Source organism: Carcharhinus amblyrhynchos, chromosome 3, assembly GCF_965287045.1.
Source record: "Carcharhinus amblyrhynchos chromosome 3, sCarAmb.v2.hapA, whole genome shotgun sequence".
Classification (NCBI taxonomy): domain Eukaryota; kingdom Metazoa; phylum Chordata; class Chondrichthyes; order Carcharhiniformes; family Carcharhinidae; genus Carcharhinus; species Carcharhinus amblyrhynchos.
The window spans coordinates 66,923,041-66,939,078 of NC_137326.1; the positions used below are offsets into that span (position 1 = coordinate 66,923,041).

The 16,038-nt window shown below is 43.4% G+C and overlaps 1 protein-coding gene across 2 annotated transcripts in view; it reads right to left on the reverse strand.

Moving 5' to 3' along the window:
- Window positions 1-16,038, reverse strand: part of ryk (receptor like tyrosine kinase) — a 367,912-nt gene that overhangs the window by 191,371 nt on the left and 160,503 nt on the right. The window contains exon 8 of one of the 2 annotated variants that reach the window (XM_080184936.1): window positions 12,192-12,272. The exons of the other annotated variant lie outside the window; for it this stretch is intronic. Coding sequence (XP_080041062.1) covers window positions 12,192-12,272 — 81 coding nt within the window. The remainder of the gene's footprint in view (window positions 1-12,191; window positions 12,273-16,038) is intronic. 2 annotated transcript variants of the gene reach the window in all.

The window sequence follows — 16,038 nt, forward strand, 5'->3', positions numbered from 1 at the left end:
GGGTTAGAAATACAGTTTTAAAATTTGCAGATGATACAAAATTAGAGGAGATTGTCAATACTAAAGGGAGGTTGCAACAAATTACAATAAGATATTAACAAACTTGTGGAATGGGCATTTGATGACAAATGGGTTTTGACCTAGATAAATGAGAGATATTACATTTGTTAAGCAAACTGAAGTGATATATTGCTTGGGAAATAAGACTCTAGACAGAGGAAAAACAAAGGGATTTTACAACTGTACAAGACATTGATAAGGCCACATTTGGAATATTGCATATAAGTCTGGTCACTTTGTTATACTTACCTGGGGAATCAACCTCATTGTGCGACCAGAGCAAGATTGAGAGGGAGAGATTCGTGTTAAGGGTAAGGCAGCTAGTGTTTGCTTATTTATTTATCCGTTAAGTTTAAGGTTTTTCATGGGTTTTTTCTGCCTTTCAAATTTTTTTTTACTGGGAAAACTGCACAGGCGCTTGACACCAGCTAGGGGTGAACAGGTACTATAAACAGCAGGCCACTATATACATGGGCAGCGTTGAGATCGGGCGTGGAGTGAGAGGGAACAGAGTGAAGGCTGAAGGGCTTTGGCTCAACGGGCTTCGGCGTAAACAGGCAGAGGCAGGGTAGGTTCTGTTCTTTGTTCTTCCAGTAATTTAAAGAAAGGGGTAATTATGAGTGAGAGGCCAGTTTGTTGCTTTCGGTGTCAGATGTGGGAGTTCATGGAGTCGCCTAGCCTCCCAAAGTCCATACCTGCGCCAGGTGCATTGAACTGCAGCTCCTGAGGGACCGCATTAGGGAACTGGAGCTGCAGCTCGATGACCTTAGTCTAGCCAGGAGAATGAGGAATTAATGGAGAGAAGTTACAGGCAGGTAGTCACACCAGGGCTATGGGAGGAAGGCACATGGGTCACGATTAGGAAGGGTAAAGGTCACATACCAGACAGTACCCCGGTGGCTGTCCCCTCTTAACAGTAAGGGCTGGGTGACAGACAGGAGGGGGAAGGGGACAGGAAAGAGCAATTAATGAAGGGATCCCCTGTGGTTGTCCCCCTCCAAAATAAGTATACTGTTTTGGATACGGCGGGGGGGGGTGGAATGCCCCTCCAGGCGTAAGCCACGGTGGCCAGGTCACTGGCACGGAGTTGGGCTCTGTGGCTCAAGAGGGAAAGAGGGGGACTAGGACAACAATAGTAGTGGGGGACGCAATAGTTAGAGGCACAGACAGGCGGCTCTGTGGGCGCGAACAAGATTCCAGGATGGTAGTCTGCCTCTCTGGTGCTGGGGTCCTGGATGTCTCTGAGTTAGCAGGAAGCATCCTAACAGGGGCGGGTAATCAGACAGACGTCATTGTCCACATTGGTGCAAATGACGTAGGCAGAAAGAACAGGGAGGTCCTGCGAGAGCAATTCAGGGAGTTGGGTAGTAGGCTAAAAAGCAGGGCCTCAAGGGTAGCAATCTCTGGACTACTCCCAGTGCCACATGCTAATGAGGCTAGGAACAGGGAGATTGTACAAATGAACACGTGGCTAAAGGACTGGCGCAGGAGGGAGGTTTCAAATTCGTGGATCACTGGGAAGTCTTTAAGAGGAAGGACGGGTTACACCTAAGCTGGAGGGGCACGAATATCCTGGCCGGGATTTTATGAGTGTGATTCGGGTGGGTTTAAACTAATGTGGCAGGGGGTTGGGGATCAAAACAATAGGTCAATAAGCATAGAGGCAGGGGACGAGATTGGGCCAGGACAAGGATATCTAAGAGGAAGAGCATTCTGGGGGAGGATGACCTCAGTGGGCCTGGAGGTCTGCTTCAATGCAAGGAGTGTAACGGCCAAGACAGACGAACTTAGAGCCTTAATGCTTGCATGGAACTTGGATGTGGTTGCAGTGACGGAAACTTGGTTAAAAGGATAGGACTGGCAGCTGAATGTTTAGGCGAGACAGAAGAGGGTTAGAAGAGGTGGGGGAGTAGCAATACTGTTTAGGGAGATATGGTGTGGAGATGCCGGTGTTGGACTGGGGTAAAACAGAAAGAAATCCCACAACATCAGATTAAAGTCCAAACAGGTTTATTTGTAGCAAAAGCCCTTCGTCAGGTGGCTGGGAGTTCTGATCGTAAAAAGGACACAAAGACACAAACTCAATTTACATGCATAATGATTGGATTGTGAGTCTTTACAGCTAATCAATTCTTAAAGGTACAGACAATGTAAGTGGAAAGAGCTTTAAGTACAGGTTAAAGAGATGTGTATTGTTTCTAGACAGGAATGTTAGTGAGATTTTGCAAGACCAGGCAAGTTGTGGGGGTTACAGATAGTGTGACATGAACCCAAGATCCCGGTTGAGGCCGTTCTCATGTGTGCGGAATTTGGCTATCAATTTCTGCTCAGTGACCGCGCTGTTGTGTGTCCTGAAGGCCGCCTTGGAGAACGCCCACCCGGAGATCAGAGGCCGAATGCCCATGACCGCCAAAGTGTTCCCCAACAGGAAGAGAACAGTCTTGCCTGGTGATTGTCAAGTGGTGTTCATTCGTCCGTTGTCGTGGCGTCTGCATGGTCTCGCCAGTGTATCTGCAGCGGGAAAGGAAATCCTGAGGCATGGTACATTGGGGAGACCATGCAGACGCTACGACAGCGGATGAATGAACACCACTCGACAATCACCAGGCAAGACTGTTCTCTTCCTGTTGGGGAACACTTCAGCAGTCATGGGCATTCGGCCTCTGATCTCCAGGTGGGCATTCTCCAAGGTGGCCTTCAGGACACACAACAGCGCGGTCACTGAGCAGAAATTGATAGCCAAATTCCGCACACATGAGAATGGCCTCAACCGGGATCTTGGGTTCATGTCACACTATCTGTAACCCCCACAACTTGCCTGGTCTTGCAAAATCTCACTAACTTTCCTGTCTGGAAACAATACACATCTCTTTAACCTGTGCTTAAAGCTCTTTCCACTCACACTGTCTGTACCTTTAAGAATTGATTAGCTGTAAAGACTCACATTCCAATGATTATGCATGTAAATTGAGTTTGTGTCTTTGTGTCCTTTTTACGATCAGAGCTCCCAGCCACCTGACAAAGGGACAGGCTGTCCCGAAAGCTTGCGGCTTTTGCTACAAATAAACCTGTTTATTGTTTTGTGGGATTTCTTTCTGTTTAGGGGGCATATTACAGCAGTACAGGGGGTGGACAATTTAGAAGGGTCATGTAACGAGTCACTGTGGTTGGAGCTCAGAAACAGGAAGGCGCAGTCATATGCCGGGGGTATACTACAGGCTCATGGGAAGTTGAGGAACAGATGTGAAAGGAGATTCTGGACAGGTGCAGAAAAAATAAGGTTGTTGTAGTGGGAGACTTTAATTTCCCTTGTGTAGACTGGAAATCGCTTAGGGCTGGGGTCTGGATGGGGAGGAATTTATAAAATGCGTACAGGAATGTTCTTTGGAACAATATGTTGATAGTCCAACTAGAGAGGGGGCTATACTGGACCTAGTAATGGGGAATGAACCTGGTCAGGTCATCAAAGTTTCAGTAGGGGAACATGTGACAAATAGTGACTACAATTCTGTAAACTTTAGGATAGTAATGAAAAAAGTTGAGTGTTGTCCTATGGGTAAGGTGATGAATTGGAAGAAGGCTGACTACAGCCGGATTAGGCAGGATTTGGTGGCTGTTGATTGGGAGAGGCTGTTCGAGGGTAAATCCACATCTGGCATGTGGGAGTCTTTTAAGGAGCAGTTGATAGGACTGCAGGACAGGTATGTGCCTATAAAAAGGACAGGATAGGAAAGGTAGGATTCGAGAGCTGTGGATAACCAGTGAAATTGTGGATCTAATCAAAAAGAAAAAAGAGGCATACGTAAGGTCCAGGCAGCTAAAAACAGATGGAGCTTTGGAAGAATACAGAGAAAATAGAAAAGAACTCAAACAGGGAGTTAGGAAGGCAAAAAGGGGACACGAAATGTTCTTGGCGGACAGGATTAAGGAGAATCCTAAGCATTTTATACATACATTAGGAACAAGAGGATTGTCAGGGAAAAAAAAATCGGACCTCTCAGGGACAAAGGAGGGGAATTATGCTTAGATCCAAAGGAAGTAGGTGACATCCCAAACGAATACTTCACATCAGTATTCACAAAGGAAAGGGACATGTTGACTGGTAGTGTCTCAGAGGGATGTGTTGACCCGTTAGAAAAAATCTCAATTACAAGGGAGGAAGTGTTAGGTTTTTTATGAAACATTAAGACAGACAAATCCCCAGGGCCTGATGGCATCTATCCTAGACTGCCCAGGGAGACAAGAGATGAAATTGCTGGGCCTCTAACAGAAAACTTTGTCTCTTCACTGGACACAGGTGAGGTCCCAGAGGATTGGAGGATAGCGAATGTGGTACCTTTATTTAAGAAGGGAGCAAGGATAACCTGGGTAATTATAGGCCGGTGAGCTTGATGTCTGTGGTAGGGAAATTGTTGGAGAAGATTATTAGAGATAGGATATATGCACATTTAGAACGGAACAATCTCATTAGTGATAGCATGGTTTTGTATGAGGGAGGTCATGCCTCACAAATTTGGTTGAGTTTTTTGAGGTGACAAAAATGATTGACAAGGGAAGGTCTGTGGATGTAATCTATATGGATTTTAGTAAAGCGTTTGACAAGGTTCCTCACGGCAGGCTGGTGCAAAAGGTTAAATCTCACAGGATAAAAGGTCAGCTAGCTAGATGGGTGGAGAACTGGCTTGGCCATAGAAGACAGAGGGTAGCAGTGGAGGGGTCTTTTTCTGGTTGGAGATCTGTGACTAGTGGTGCTCCGCAGGACTCTGTACTGGGACCTCTGCTGTGTGTGATATATATAAATGATTTGGAAGGAGATATAGCTGGTGTGATCAGTAAGTTTGTAGACGACACAAAGATTGCTGGAGTTGAGGATAGTGATGAACATTGTTAGAGAATACAGCAGGATATAGATAGGCTGGAAAACTGGGTGGAGAAATGGCAGATGGAATTTAATCCAGATAAACGCGAAGTGATGCATTTCGGTAGATCTAATGTAGGGGGGAACTATACAATAAATGGGAGAAGCATCAGGCGTATAGACACACAGAGGGACCTGGGTGTGCAAGTCCACAGACTCTTAAAGATGGCAGCACAGGTGGAGAGAGTGGTGAAGAAGACATATGGCATGCTTGCCTCTATTGGACGGGGCGTAGAGTATAAAACTTGGCATATGATGTTGCAGCTAAATAGAACATTGGTTAGGCCACATTTGGAATACTGCATCCAGTTCTGGTTGCCACACTACCAGAAGGACATGGAGGTTTTGAAGAAAGTACAGAAAAGGTTTACCAGGATGTTGCCTGGTATGGAGGGTCTTAGCTATGAGGAGAGATTGGGTAAACTGGGGTTGTTCACCCTGGAAAGGAGGAGGATGAGGGGCGACCTAATAGAGGTGTATAAAATTATGAAGGGCATAGATAGGGTGAACAGTGGGAAGCTTTTTCCCAGGTTGGAGGTGATGAAACAAGGGGTCACAAGTTCAAGGTGAAAGGGGCAAGGTTCAACACAGATGTCAGGGGAACGTATTTTACACAGAAGGTGGTGGGGGCCTGGAATGCACTACCAAGTAAGGTGGTTGAGGCAGACACGCTGGGATCGTTTAAGATTTATCCAAGTAGCCACATGAAAGACTGGGAATAAAGGGATACAAATGAATGGTCTAGTTAGGCTCGTGAGCAGCGCAGGCTTGGGTGGAGGGCCGAAGGACCTGTTCCTGTGCTGTATTGTTCTTTGATGTTATTAAACTGGAAATAGTGCAAATAAGATTTACAAGGATGTTACCAGGACTGGAAGGTTGAATTATCAGGAGGGGCTGGAAAGGCTGGGACTTATTTTCCTAGCAGGTAGGAGATGGAGGTGACTTTATAGAGGTTTATAAAATTATGAGGGGCATTGATAAGGTATTATCAAGGTATTTTCCCCATGGTAGGAGTCCAAAACCAGAGGGCATAGGTTTAAGGTAAGAGGGGAGAGATTTAAAAGGGACCTGAAGGGCAAATTTTTCACACAGCGGGTGGCGCATTTATGGAATGAGCTGCCAGAGGAGGCAGTACAGATGGGTACAATTATAACATTTAAAATACATTTGGACAGATACGTGAATGGGAAAGGTTTAGAGAGAAAAGGGACAAACACAGACAAATGGAACTAGTTCAGTTTAGGAAACCTGGTTTGCACAGACAGGATGGACCGAAGGACCTGTTTTCGTGCTATGAGTCAGAGTACAAAGGCATACATCGCAGATCAATAAGCAAACCAATACTAAATGCAGAATTAAAAATAAAATTAGAGTGAACCTCGGTTAGACCACACAAAGAGTGCTGTGTGCAGTTCTGGTTGTCGCATTATAAAAAGGATATAGTGACATTGGAGTCTTATTTTTTATTCACTGAGGAATCTGGGTGTCGCTGGCTGGGCCAGCACTTACTGGCCATCCCTGAAGGCACAGGTGTGACGAAGGAACACCGTTTCCGAAAGCTTGTAAGATTACCATCAAATAATCTGGTTGGACTCTAACCTAATGCTGTGAGACTTCTTACTCTCTGGATTACCAGTCAATGACAATACCACAATGTCACTGCCTCCCCAAAAAATGTGTGACAATAATTTAAAAGAATGACACCAGAACTGTAAGATTCCATCAAGAAAAATGAACAGGTTACAAAAGAGAGGGCTGAGACATAATAGAGATCTTTAAAATTATGGAAGATTTCATTAGAATAGACAAAGAAAGTGTGTTTCCATTTGTGAGAGCAAACAAAACTCGAGGCCATCAAAATAAGATAATCAACAAGAAACCAAAGAATGCAGTAATTATTTATTTATCTTGAGTGTGGTCAGAACATGGAAGTTGCTATTACAAAAACTTGTATTTATTGCCTTTCACATAATAAGATGTTCCACGGCACTTAACAGGGCCAATATAAATTAAATTTCTTCACCCAGAAGATGGTAAATGTGTGGAATTCACTATCAGAATGTAGTTGGGGCCAACACATTGTTTGATTTCAAGAAGAAATTAGATTTAGTTCTTGTGGCTAAAGGGAGGAAGAGGGGGATCAGGACATTGAATTCGATAATCAGCCATGGTCAAAATGAATGAGGAAGCAGGCTCAAATGGCCTACTCCTGCTTCAAGTTTCAATGTTTCTAAATGTGACACTGAACCATTTAAGATTATAGCAGGGCCGATGATCAAAATCTTGGTCAAAAGGTAGATATTAAGGAGCGTCTTTAAGGAGGAAGGCGAAAAAGAGCCACTGAGGTATTTAGGGAGGAAATTCCACAGCTTAGGCATTAGGCAATGAAGTTATAGCCACAAATGGTGGAGTGATTAAAATCTGATACACTACTTAAGAGGAATTAGCGTAGGTCAGCGAGCACAGGGATTATAGGTGAATGGGATTTGGTGTGTATAAGGACACGGACAGAAGAGTTTTGAATAACCTCAAAATTACAGAGGATAAAATGTGGGAGAGTCATCAGGAGTGTGTTGGAATAATCAAAGCTGTTCTTGCAATAGAGGGAGTGCAGCGAAAGTTTACCAGGCTGATTCCCAGGATGGCGGGTCTGTCACGTGGAGGTCATATGGGGGAAGTACTGGCTGCCTTGATGCAAATCAGAGTGGATAAATCCCCAGGAACGGACATGGTATTCCCACAGACCTTGAGGGAGGCTAGTGTTGAACTTGCAGGGGCCCTGGCAGACATATTTAAAATGTCAGTATTCACGGGGGAGGTGCCAGATGATTGAATGGCTCGTGTTGTTCCATTGTTTAAAAAAGGTTCCAAAAGAAATCCGGGAAATTATAGGCCAGTAAATTTGATGTTGGTGGTGGGCAAGTTATTGGAAGGTGTGATAAGGGATAGGATCTACAAATATTTGGACAGACAGGGACTTAATAGGGAGAGTCAACATGGTTTTGTGCGAGGTAGATCATGTTTGACCAATCTATTAGAGTTTTTCAAGGAGGTTACCAGGGAAGTGGATGAAGAGAAGGCAGTGGATGTTGTCTACCTGGATTACAGCAAGGCCTTTGATAAGGTCCCTCATGGGAGGTTAGTTAGGAAGGTTCAGTCGCTGGGCATACATGGGGTGGTAGTAAATTGGACTAGACACTGGCTCAATGGAAGAAGCCAGAGAGTGGTTGTGGAGGATTGCTTTTCTGAGTGGAGGCCTGTGACGTGTGGTATGCCACAGAGCATATAAAGCACAGGCAGTTTACAGATTACTGATTAGAATGCGAATCTTGACACCTAACCTGCTATTCAAGTCTTAAAGTGGCTAACAATGTGAATGGAAGGAGCACTGAGCACAGGTTAAAGAGATGATGGTTCATGTCGCACTATCTGAAACCCCCATGACTTGCCTGGGTTTGTAAAACCTCACTTACTGTACTGTCTGGAGACAATACACATCTCAGGTGTAAAGATTCGCAATCTAATCAGTAATCTGTAAACTGTCTGTGCGTTATATGCTCTGTCTGAGGCCAGAACTCTTCATTCACCTGACAAAGAGGGGAACCGCAAAAGCTTGTGAGTTTACTATCAAATAAATCGGTTGGACTTAAACCTGGTGTTGTCAGACTTCTTACTGTATTTACCCCAGTCCAATGCCGTCATCTCCACAAAATGGAATTTAACGCAGACAAGTGTGAGGTCTTGCACTTTGGAATGACAAACCAAAAGTAGAACGTACAGGGTAGATGGTAGGACTCTGAAGAGTGCAGTTGAACAGAGGGATCTGGGAATACAGGTACAGAATTCCCTAAAAGTGACGTCACAAGTGGACAGGGTCATAAAGTGTGTTTTTGGTACATTGGCCTTTATAAGTCGGAGTATCGAGTATAAAAGTTGGAGTGTTATGGTAAGATTGGATAAGGTATTGGTGAACATAGAACATAAATCATTACAGCACAGTATAGGCCCTTCGGCCCTCGATGTTGTGTCGACCAGTGGAACAAATCTAATGACCCTCTAACCTAAACTATTCCAATATTATCCATATGCCTATCCAATGACCATTTGAATGCCCTTAAAGTTGGCGAGTCCACTACTGCTGCAGGCAGGGCATTCCACGCCCTTACTACCCTCTAAGTAAAGAGCCTACCTCTGACATCCGTCCTATATTTATCACCCCTCAATTTAAAGCTATGTCCCCGAATTTAGAATATTGTGTACAGTTGTGAGGCCGAATTTAGAGTATCGTGTACAGTTTTGGTCACCTAGTTACAGGAAGAATGTAAATAAGGTTGAAAGAATGCAGAAAAGGTTCACAAGGATGTTGCCAGGACTTGAGAAGCCGAGGTACAGAGAGATTGAACGGGTTAGGACTTCATACCCTGGAGCATAGAAGAATGAGGGGAGATTTGATAGTGGTGTGTAAGATTTTGATGGGTATAGATAGAGTGAATGCAAGCAGCTTTTTCCATTGAGGCTAGGGGAGAAAAATACCAGAGGGCATGGGTTAATGGTGAAAGGAGAAAAGTTTAAAGGGAATATTAGGAGAGGAGTGTGGAATGAGCTGCTGGATAAAGTGTTAAATGCAGGGTCACTTTTAACATTTAAGAAAAACTTGGACGGGTTCATGGATGAAAGGGGTGTGGAGGGATATGGTCCAAGTGCAGGTCGGTGGGACTAGGCAAAAAATGGTTCGGCACAGACAAGAAGGGCCAAAAGGCCTGTTTCTGAGCTGTAATTTTCTATGATTCTATATGAGGACAGACTAAGTCAGCTAGGATTATAGGCACTGGAGTTTAGAACAGTGAGAGGAGATCTCATAGAAACATAAAATTCTAACAGGATTCGACAAGATTGATTCAGAACATGTGCTCCAGTGGTCAGGGTCTGGAACTAGGGTCATAGTTTGAGGATAAGGGATAAACCATTTAGAACTGAGGTGAGAAGAAATTTCTCCACCCAGAGAGTGGTGAATCTATGGAATTCACTACAACAGAAAGTAGTTGGGGCCAAAACATCATGTGATTTCAAGAAGAAATTAGATATAGTTCCTGGGGCTAAAGGATCAAGGGATATGGGAGGAAGGCGGGATCAAGGTATTGAATTTGATGATCAGCCATGATCAAGGTGAATGGTGGAGCAGGCTCGGAAGGCCAAATGACCCATTTTTGCTTCTATATTCTATGTATGTTTCTGTCTTAGACTGGAGGTAACAACAGCATGAGTGAAGGTTTCAGCAGATGAGCAGGCATCAGATAAAAGTAGGCAATATTAGTGATGCCATAATCAAAAGCTCACTCCAGAGTCAATGATGGCATCAAAGTTGTGAACAGTCTGATTCAGTCTAAGACAGTTACCAGGAAGAGAGACGGGTTTGGTAGCTAGAAATGGAATTTGTCAGGGATCAAAGACAATGGCTTCCCAAAATTTAATTGAAGGATTTTATGCTCATTCAGTACAGGATGTCAGTTAAGCAGTTTAACGATTTAGAAACATTCAAAGGGGTTGAGAACATAGAACATTACATCGCAGTACAGGCCCTTCGACCCTCAATGTTGCGCCGACCAGTGGAACCAATCTAATGATCCTCTAACCTAAACTATTCCAATGTTATCCATATGCCTAGCCACCGACCATTTGAACGCCCTTAAAGTTGGCGAGTCCACAACTGCTACAGGCAGGGCATTCCACGTCGGTGCTACCCTCTGAGTAAAGAACCTACCTCTGACATCCATCCTATAATTATCACCCCTTAATTTAAAGCTATGTCCCCTCGTGTTAGCCATCACCATCCGAGGAAAAAGGCCCCTACCTAACCCTCTGATCATCTTGTATGCCTCAATTAGGTCACCTCTCAACCTTCTTCTTTCTAACGAAAACAACCTCAAATCCCGCAGCCTTTCCTCATAAGACCACCATACCAGGCAACATCCTGATAAACTTCCTCTGCACCCTTTCCAATGCCTCCACATCCTTCTTATAATGCGGCGACCAGAACTGTACGCAATACTCCAAGTGCGGCTGCACCAGAGTTTTGTACAGTTGCAACATGACCTCACGGCTCCGAAATTCAATCCCTCTACCAATAAAAGCTAACACACCGTACGCCTTCTTAACAACCTTATCAACCTGGGTGCCAACTTTCAGGGATCTATGCACAAGTACACTGAGATCTCTCTGCTCGTCGACACTACTAAGAGTCCTTCCATTAGCCCTATATTCTGTACTCCTGTTACTCTTACCAAAGTGAATCACCTCACACTTTTCCGCATTAAACTCCAGTTGCCACCTCTCAGCCCAGCCCTGCAAACTGTAACATCCATCCCTCACTGTCTACAACTCCTCCGACTTTGGTGTTGTTAGCAAATTTACTAACCCATCCTTCTACACCCTCACCTAGGTTATTTATAAAAATGACAAACAGCAGTGGTCCCGAAACAGATCCCTGAGGTACACCACTTGTAACTGAACTCCAGGTTCAGAGAAAGATGGTGTTGAGGTATACCGGGTTCAGCAGCATACATGTGGAAACTGGCATTGTGTTTTTGGATGATATTGCCCAGAGTCAGAATGGAGATAAGATATGACAGGAGGCCAAGGTCAGTACCTTGAGGGACACCAGCGGAACTGCAGAAGTGGGACAAGAAGCCATTGCAAATGATTCCCTCGCTGCGGTTAGATAGGTAAGAATGGAACCAAACGAATGACGTTCAGAGAGACGGAAACAGTTACGCTGATGGAGTTGTGTGAGGAAGAAAAGGAGGCGTCTGGAGTGGAACATAAATACCGGCAAGTTCTGATCTGTTTTTGAGCTACATGATCAACCTAATTCCATGTCTGACCATAACATTGGGAACTTAATAGTTCAATAAATTGATAAATGTATTTTCCCGCGTCAGAATTTTCATGCAGACATAATTTCTTTTATGGCTTTTTACAAAATATTTCTTGGAAATGGTCAGTAAATAGATGATACTTGCTGCACATTTACTTTTGTAAGCTACTTAGCCTGAAACCAACAATCAAATTTATTTGACATGCACACATTGAATAAATTTCAAATTTCTTGCTTATAAATTGAAGGACAAATGAATTCACATTTTGCATCTCATTCCGTTATTTGACAGATCTTCCTAAGCAAAATTGCTGGCGTTGGCAATTCCATGAAGCTCACCTGACTTTTTGGAAGCTTGGGTGACACTATTTTGCCTTTCTTCTTCAGGGTTGCACCCAGGAAGTTCCTTCAGATCACTTCCTGTGAGGACAGGAAGTTATGTTACAGCCATATTTATTTCCCCTTTTTAAAATATTAACATTGTGAATGCACTATAATAAAAATATTGTCAGCTGTTTTTGGGTCAGTTTCCCATACAGCATGCAATGCAAAGGAATTTTCCTGGGCAAAGCTCAAAGAGAAAGGGCAGAATGGTTTTATCTCGGTCTACAAAATCTGAAGTAGTTAACTAACTGTCACCTTTGCTACTATCGGACAATAAACAAAATTTGGATAAATGGATTTCTGTTTAAATTGTTTGCTAAATGAATAATTTGAATAATTAATTCAAAGAAATTAATACATTAGACAATATTAATACTGCAAAGAAATTGATTCAATTGATAGAATTGCTCGGTAGGACAAACTAGATATTTCAAATTGCAGATTCACACTAGCAGATTCACACTAACAATAATAAATTTTCTCCAGGAAGTGCATATCCAATATTTATGAAAATTATTTGTCTGGCATTATAACTGAAAAAATGTTCTGTCCTCTGTCATATTCATGGAGGACAACATTCAACAGGCTCCACATTTCTCAGTTTCGCCGTTAGGAGCCCTGAAACAACCCTGAAGCCACAGAATTGATGCCACTTATCATAGTGGGATAAACTGTGAGACCAAAGTGCTCTTTTAAACTTTGAAACATTTCTCGTGGCTGGTGCCAAGTGGGCCAAATTGGGCTGGGGTAAACACAGTAAGAAGTCTCACAACACCAGGTTAAAGGTGTTGTGAGACCTCCTACAAATCAATTTATCCAGAGTACAGGAAAAACTGAGAGGTCATACAACGTAGGTGTAGGTGAGATGAGTAACGCTTTCAAAGTTTCTTGTGCTTCTACTCCTGTCCTTCCAGTCTACAGATTCCTTATCCAGGGTAATAACTGCACTCCACATGCACAGGTAACTAGACCAAAGTGAAGGCAGAAGTAGTGACAGATTAATGCATGTGTTTTGGTGGGGAGCAGCAGATGGCTGTGTGTATGTGTGGTGGGGGTAAAGAGACTAATTGTGTGTGTGTGTGTGTGTGTGTGTGTGTGTGTGTGAGAGAGAGAGAGAGAGAGAGCATGTTTACACGTATCTGCGTGCATGGGTGGGTGGCACCCTCACGTCTCAGTATGAATTGTTGTCCCCCTTGAAATTTGACATTATGTCTGAATTTATGATATTTATGTTTTATGATGAATTCAAGATGAAATGGTTTGTCATCATGTCTCTTTTTTTCAGCAATGCTCAATTCTGTCTGCCAAATGACTGCTTGGTCGGTACAGAGTGGCATAGTGGTTAGCGCCGTTGCCTCAGTGACAGGGACCTGGGTTCGATTCTGGCCATGGATGACTGTGTGGAGTTTACACGTTGTCCCTGGGTCTGCAATGGTTTCCTCCAGGTACTTCAGTTTCCTCCCACAGTTCAAAGTAGTGCAGGTTAGGTGGATTGGTGATGTTAAATTGACCCTTAGTGAACCAAAATGCGTAGGTTAGCTGGATTAGCCATGGTAAATATGTGGGATTGGCGGGGGGAAAGGTGGGCAGAGGGCCTGGGTAAGATACTCAATCAGAGAGTCAGTGCAGACTCAATGAGCCTCCCTCTGCACTGCAGAGATTCCATGACTCTAGGTCATGTTTAACTGATGCATATTTAATTCACATTTTCAAACAAATGGATTTGAAAAACATGCTTTTTATGTCTTAAAATTAGATTTGGCATGTTTCATGTCTCAGGTACATATTTATATCTGGTTCACGCACTTGTGGTTAGCCATTCTAACTTTATTCTATTATGCAAAAAAATTCCAAAGCTGAGAAATGCCTTGGTCACAAGCTTTCTGGCCTGGAAAGGTTACACTGTACCCACACTGAATTGAAGCTACGTAAATTTGTGAAGCTGAGTTCCACCAATCCTTATGTACAGTATCACACTTTGGCAGCAACTGCGCTTATATTGCATCAAGCTACTTTTATTATAATCCTGGTCCAATTGCCCCGTCCAACTTTATCCAAAGATTACATTTGATCTATAATGCCACAGGCCAATAACTAATGTAATTAATAAGAAGAAAGTACTCATGCAAAAATTTTTTTTCAAGATGTACAATGAAGGCAGCATGGTGGCACACTGGTGCCTCACAGCACCAGGAAGCTGAACACAATTCCGCCCTTGAATGACTGTCCATATGGAGCTTGCATGTTCTCCCTGTGCCTGTGTGGTTTTCTTCCAAGTGCACCAGTTTTCTCCCACAGTCCGAAGGTGCGTAAGTTAGATGGACTGGTCATGCTAAATTTATTGTCCCAAGACGTTTAGGTTAGCTGGATGAACCATGGGTGGTTATGGGGATATGGGGGTAGGGTTGGGGGGATGGTAGGTGGGTTTGGATAAGAGGCTATTTTGGAGAGTTGGTGCAGATTCGATGGGCTGAATGGCCTCCTTCTGCATTTTAGGGATTCTATGGTTCTAATATGTCCAACTTTAAAAACCAATGTGCATAACCAATGTGCTGGATGGTTACTGGTAAGTAAACTTTTCCCTTCTACAATATGGTTTTCAAATAATCATTATGTTAAGCTATCCACTGAGAATTTAGCATGGCTAATTAACCTAAGCCACACACGACTGTAGACTGGGACGGTACTGTGGCATAGTGGTTAGCATTGCTGCCTCACAGCATCAGGGACCTGGGTTTAATTCCGGCCTACAGTGTGTGGAGTTTGCACATTTTCCTCATGTCTGCATGGGTGTTCTCAGGGTGCTCCCGTTTCTTCCCACACTCTAAAGATGTGTGGGTTAGGTTAATTAGCCATGCTAAACTGTCAGGGATTAGCAGGGTAAATATGTGGGGTTATGGGAACGGGGCCTGGGTGGGACTGTGGTCGGTGCAGACTCAACGGGCTGAATGGCCTCCTTCCGTACTGTAGGGATTCTGTGATTTCTTCAGAGAAGGAAAAAAATACCTGAATTCCCACACCAACATGGTTGATTCTGAACTTGTCTAGCAACAATGTGAATAAATAAGTAGCATTAAAATAGGAAATTGTAGGTTAAAGAATGGGCCAAGTATACAAGTGGAAGTGATAAAATCTAAACCAACGTTACTGTGCATGTATTGAATGTGTAGTGTGTGGAAAATATGACTGATGAGTTACAAGAACACATTGCATCTGATGCTGTGATGATGTTGTGGCAATGTTGTGCCAGAGGTAGTAGTAGAGGCGGGTACAATTTTGTCTTTTAAAAAGCATTTTGACAGTTACATGGGTAAGATGATGATAGAGGGATATGGGCAATTGGGACTAGCTTAGGGGTTTTAAAAAAAGGGACAAGTTGGGCCAAAGGGCTTGTTTCCATGCTGTACATTTCTGTGACTCTATGACTCCAATATCAGAGACCTGATTCAGAGAAGTTCAGGACTGAGTGTTAAATATTGTTGGATACAAAGTGTTCAGGGAAGACATCAGAAAGCAGGAGGGGGGTAGCAGTTTTAAGAGAACATCCCAGTGCTGGAGAAAGAGAATGTCCCAGAAGGATCAAAAATAGAATCTATTTGCTAGAGCTAAGGAACAAAAAAAGGAGTGATTACATTGCTCAGTATAGTCATGGGCCACCAACTAGTAGGAAGATCTAAAGTAACACATTGGCAAGAAACCTACAGAAATTTGCAAGAATTACAAAGTAACAGAGAGAAATTAATTACCCAAACATAAAGTGGGATAGTTAGAAGGTCAAGAGTTCTTAAGGTATACTCAGGAA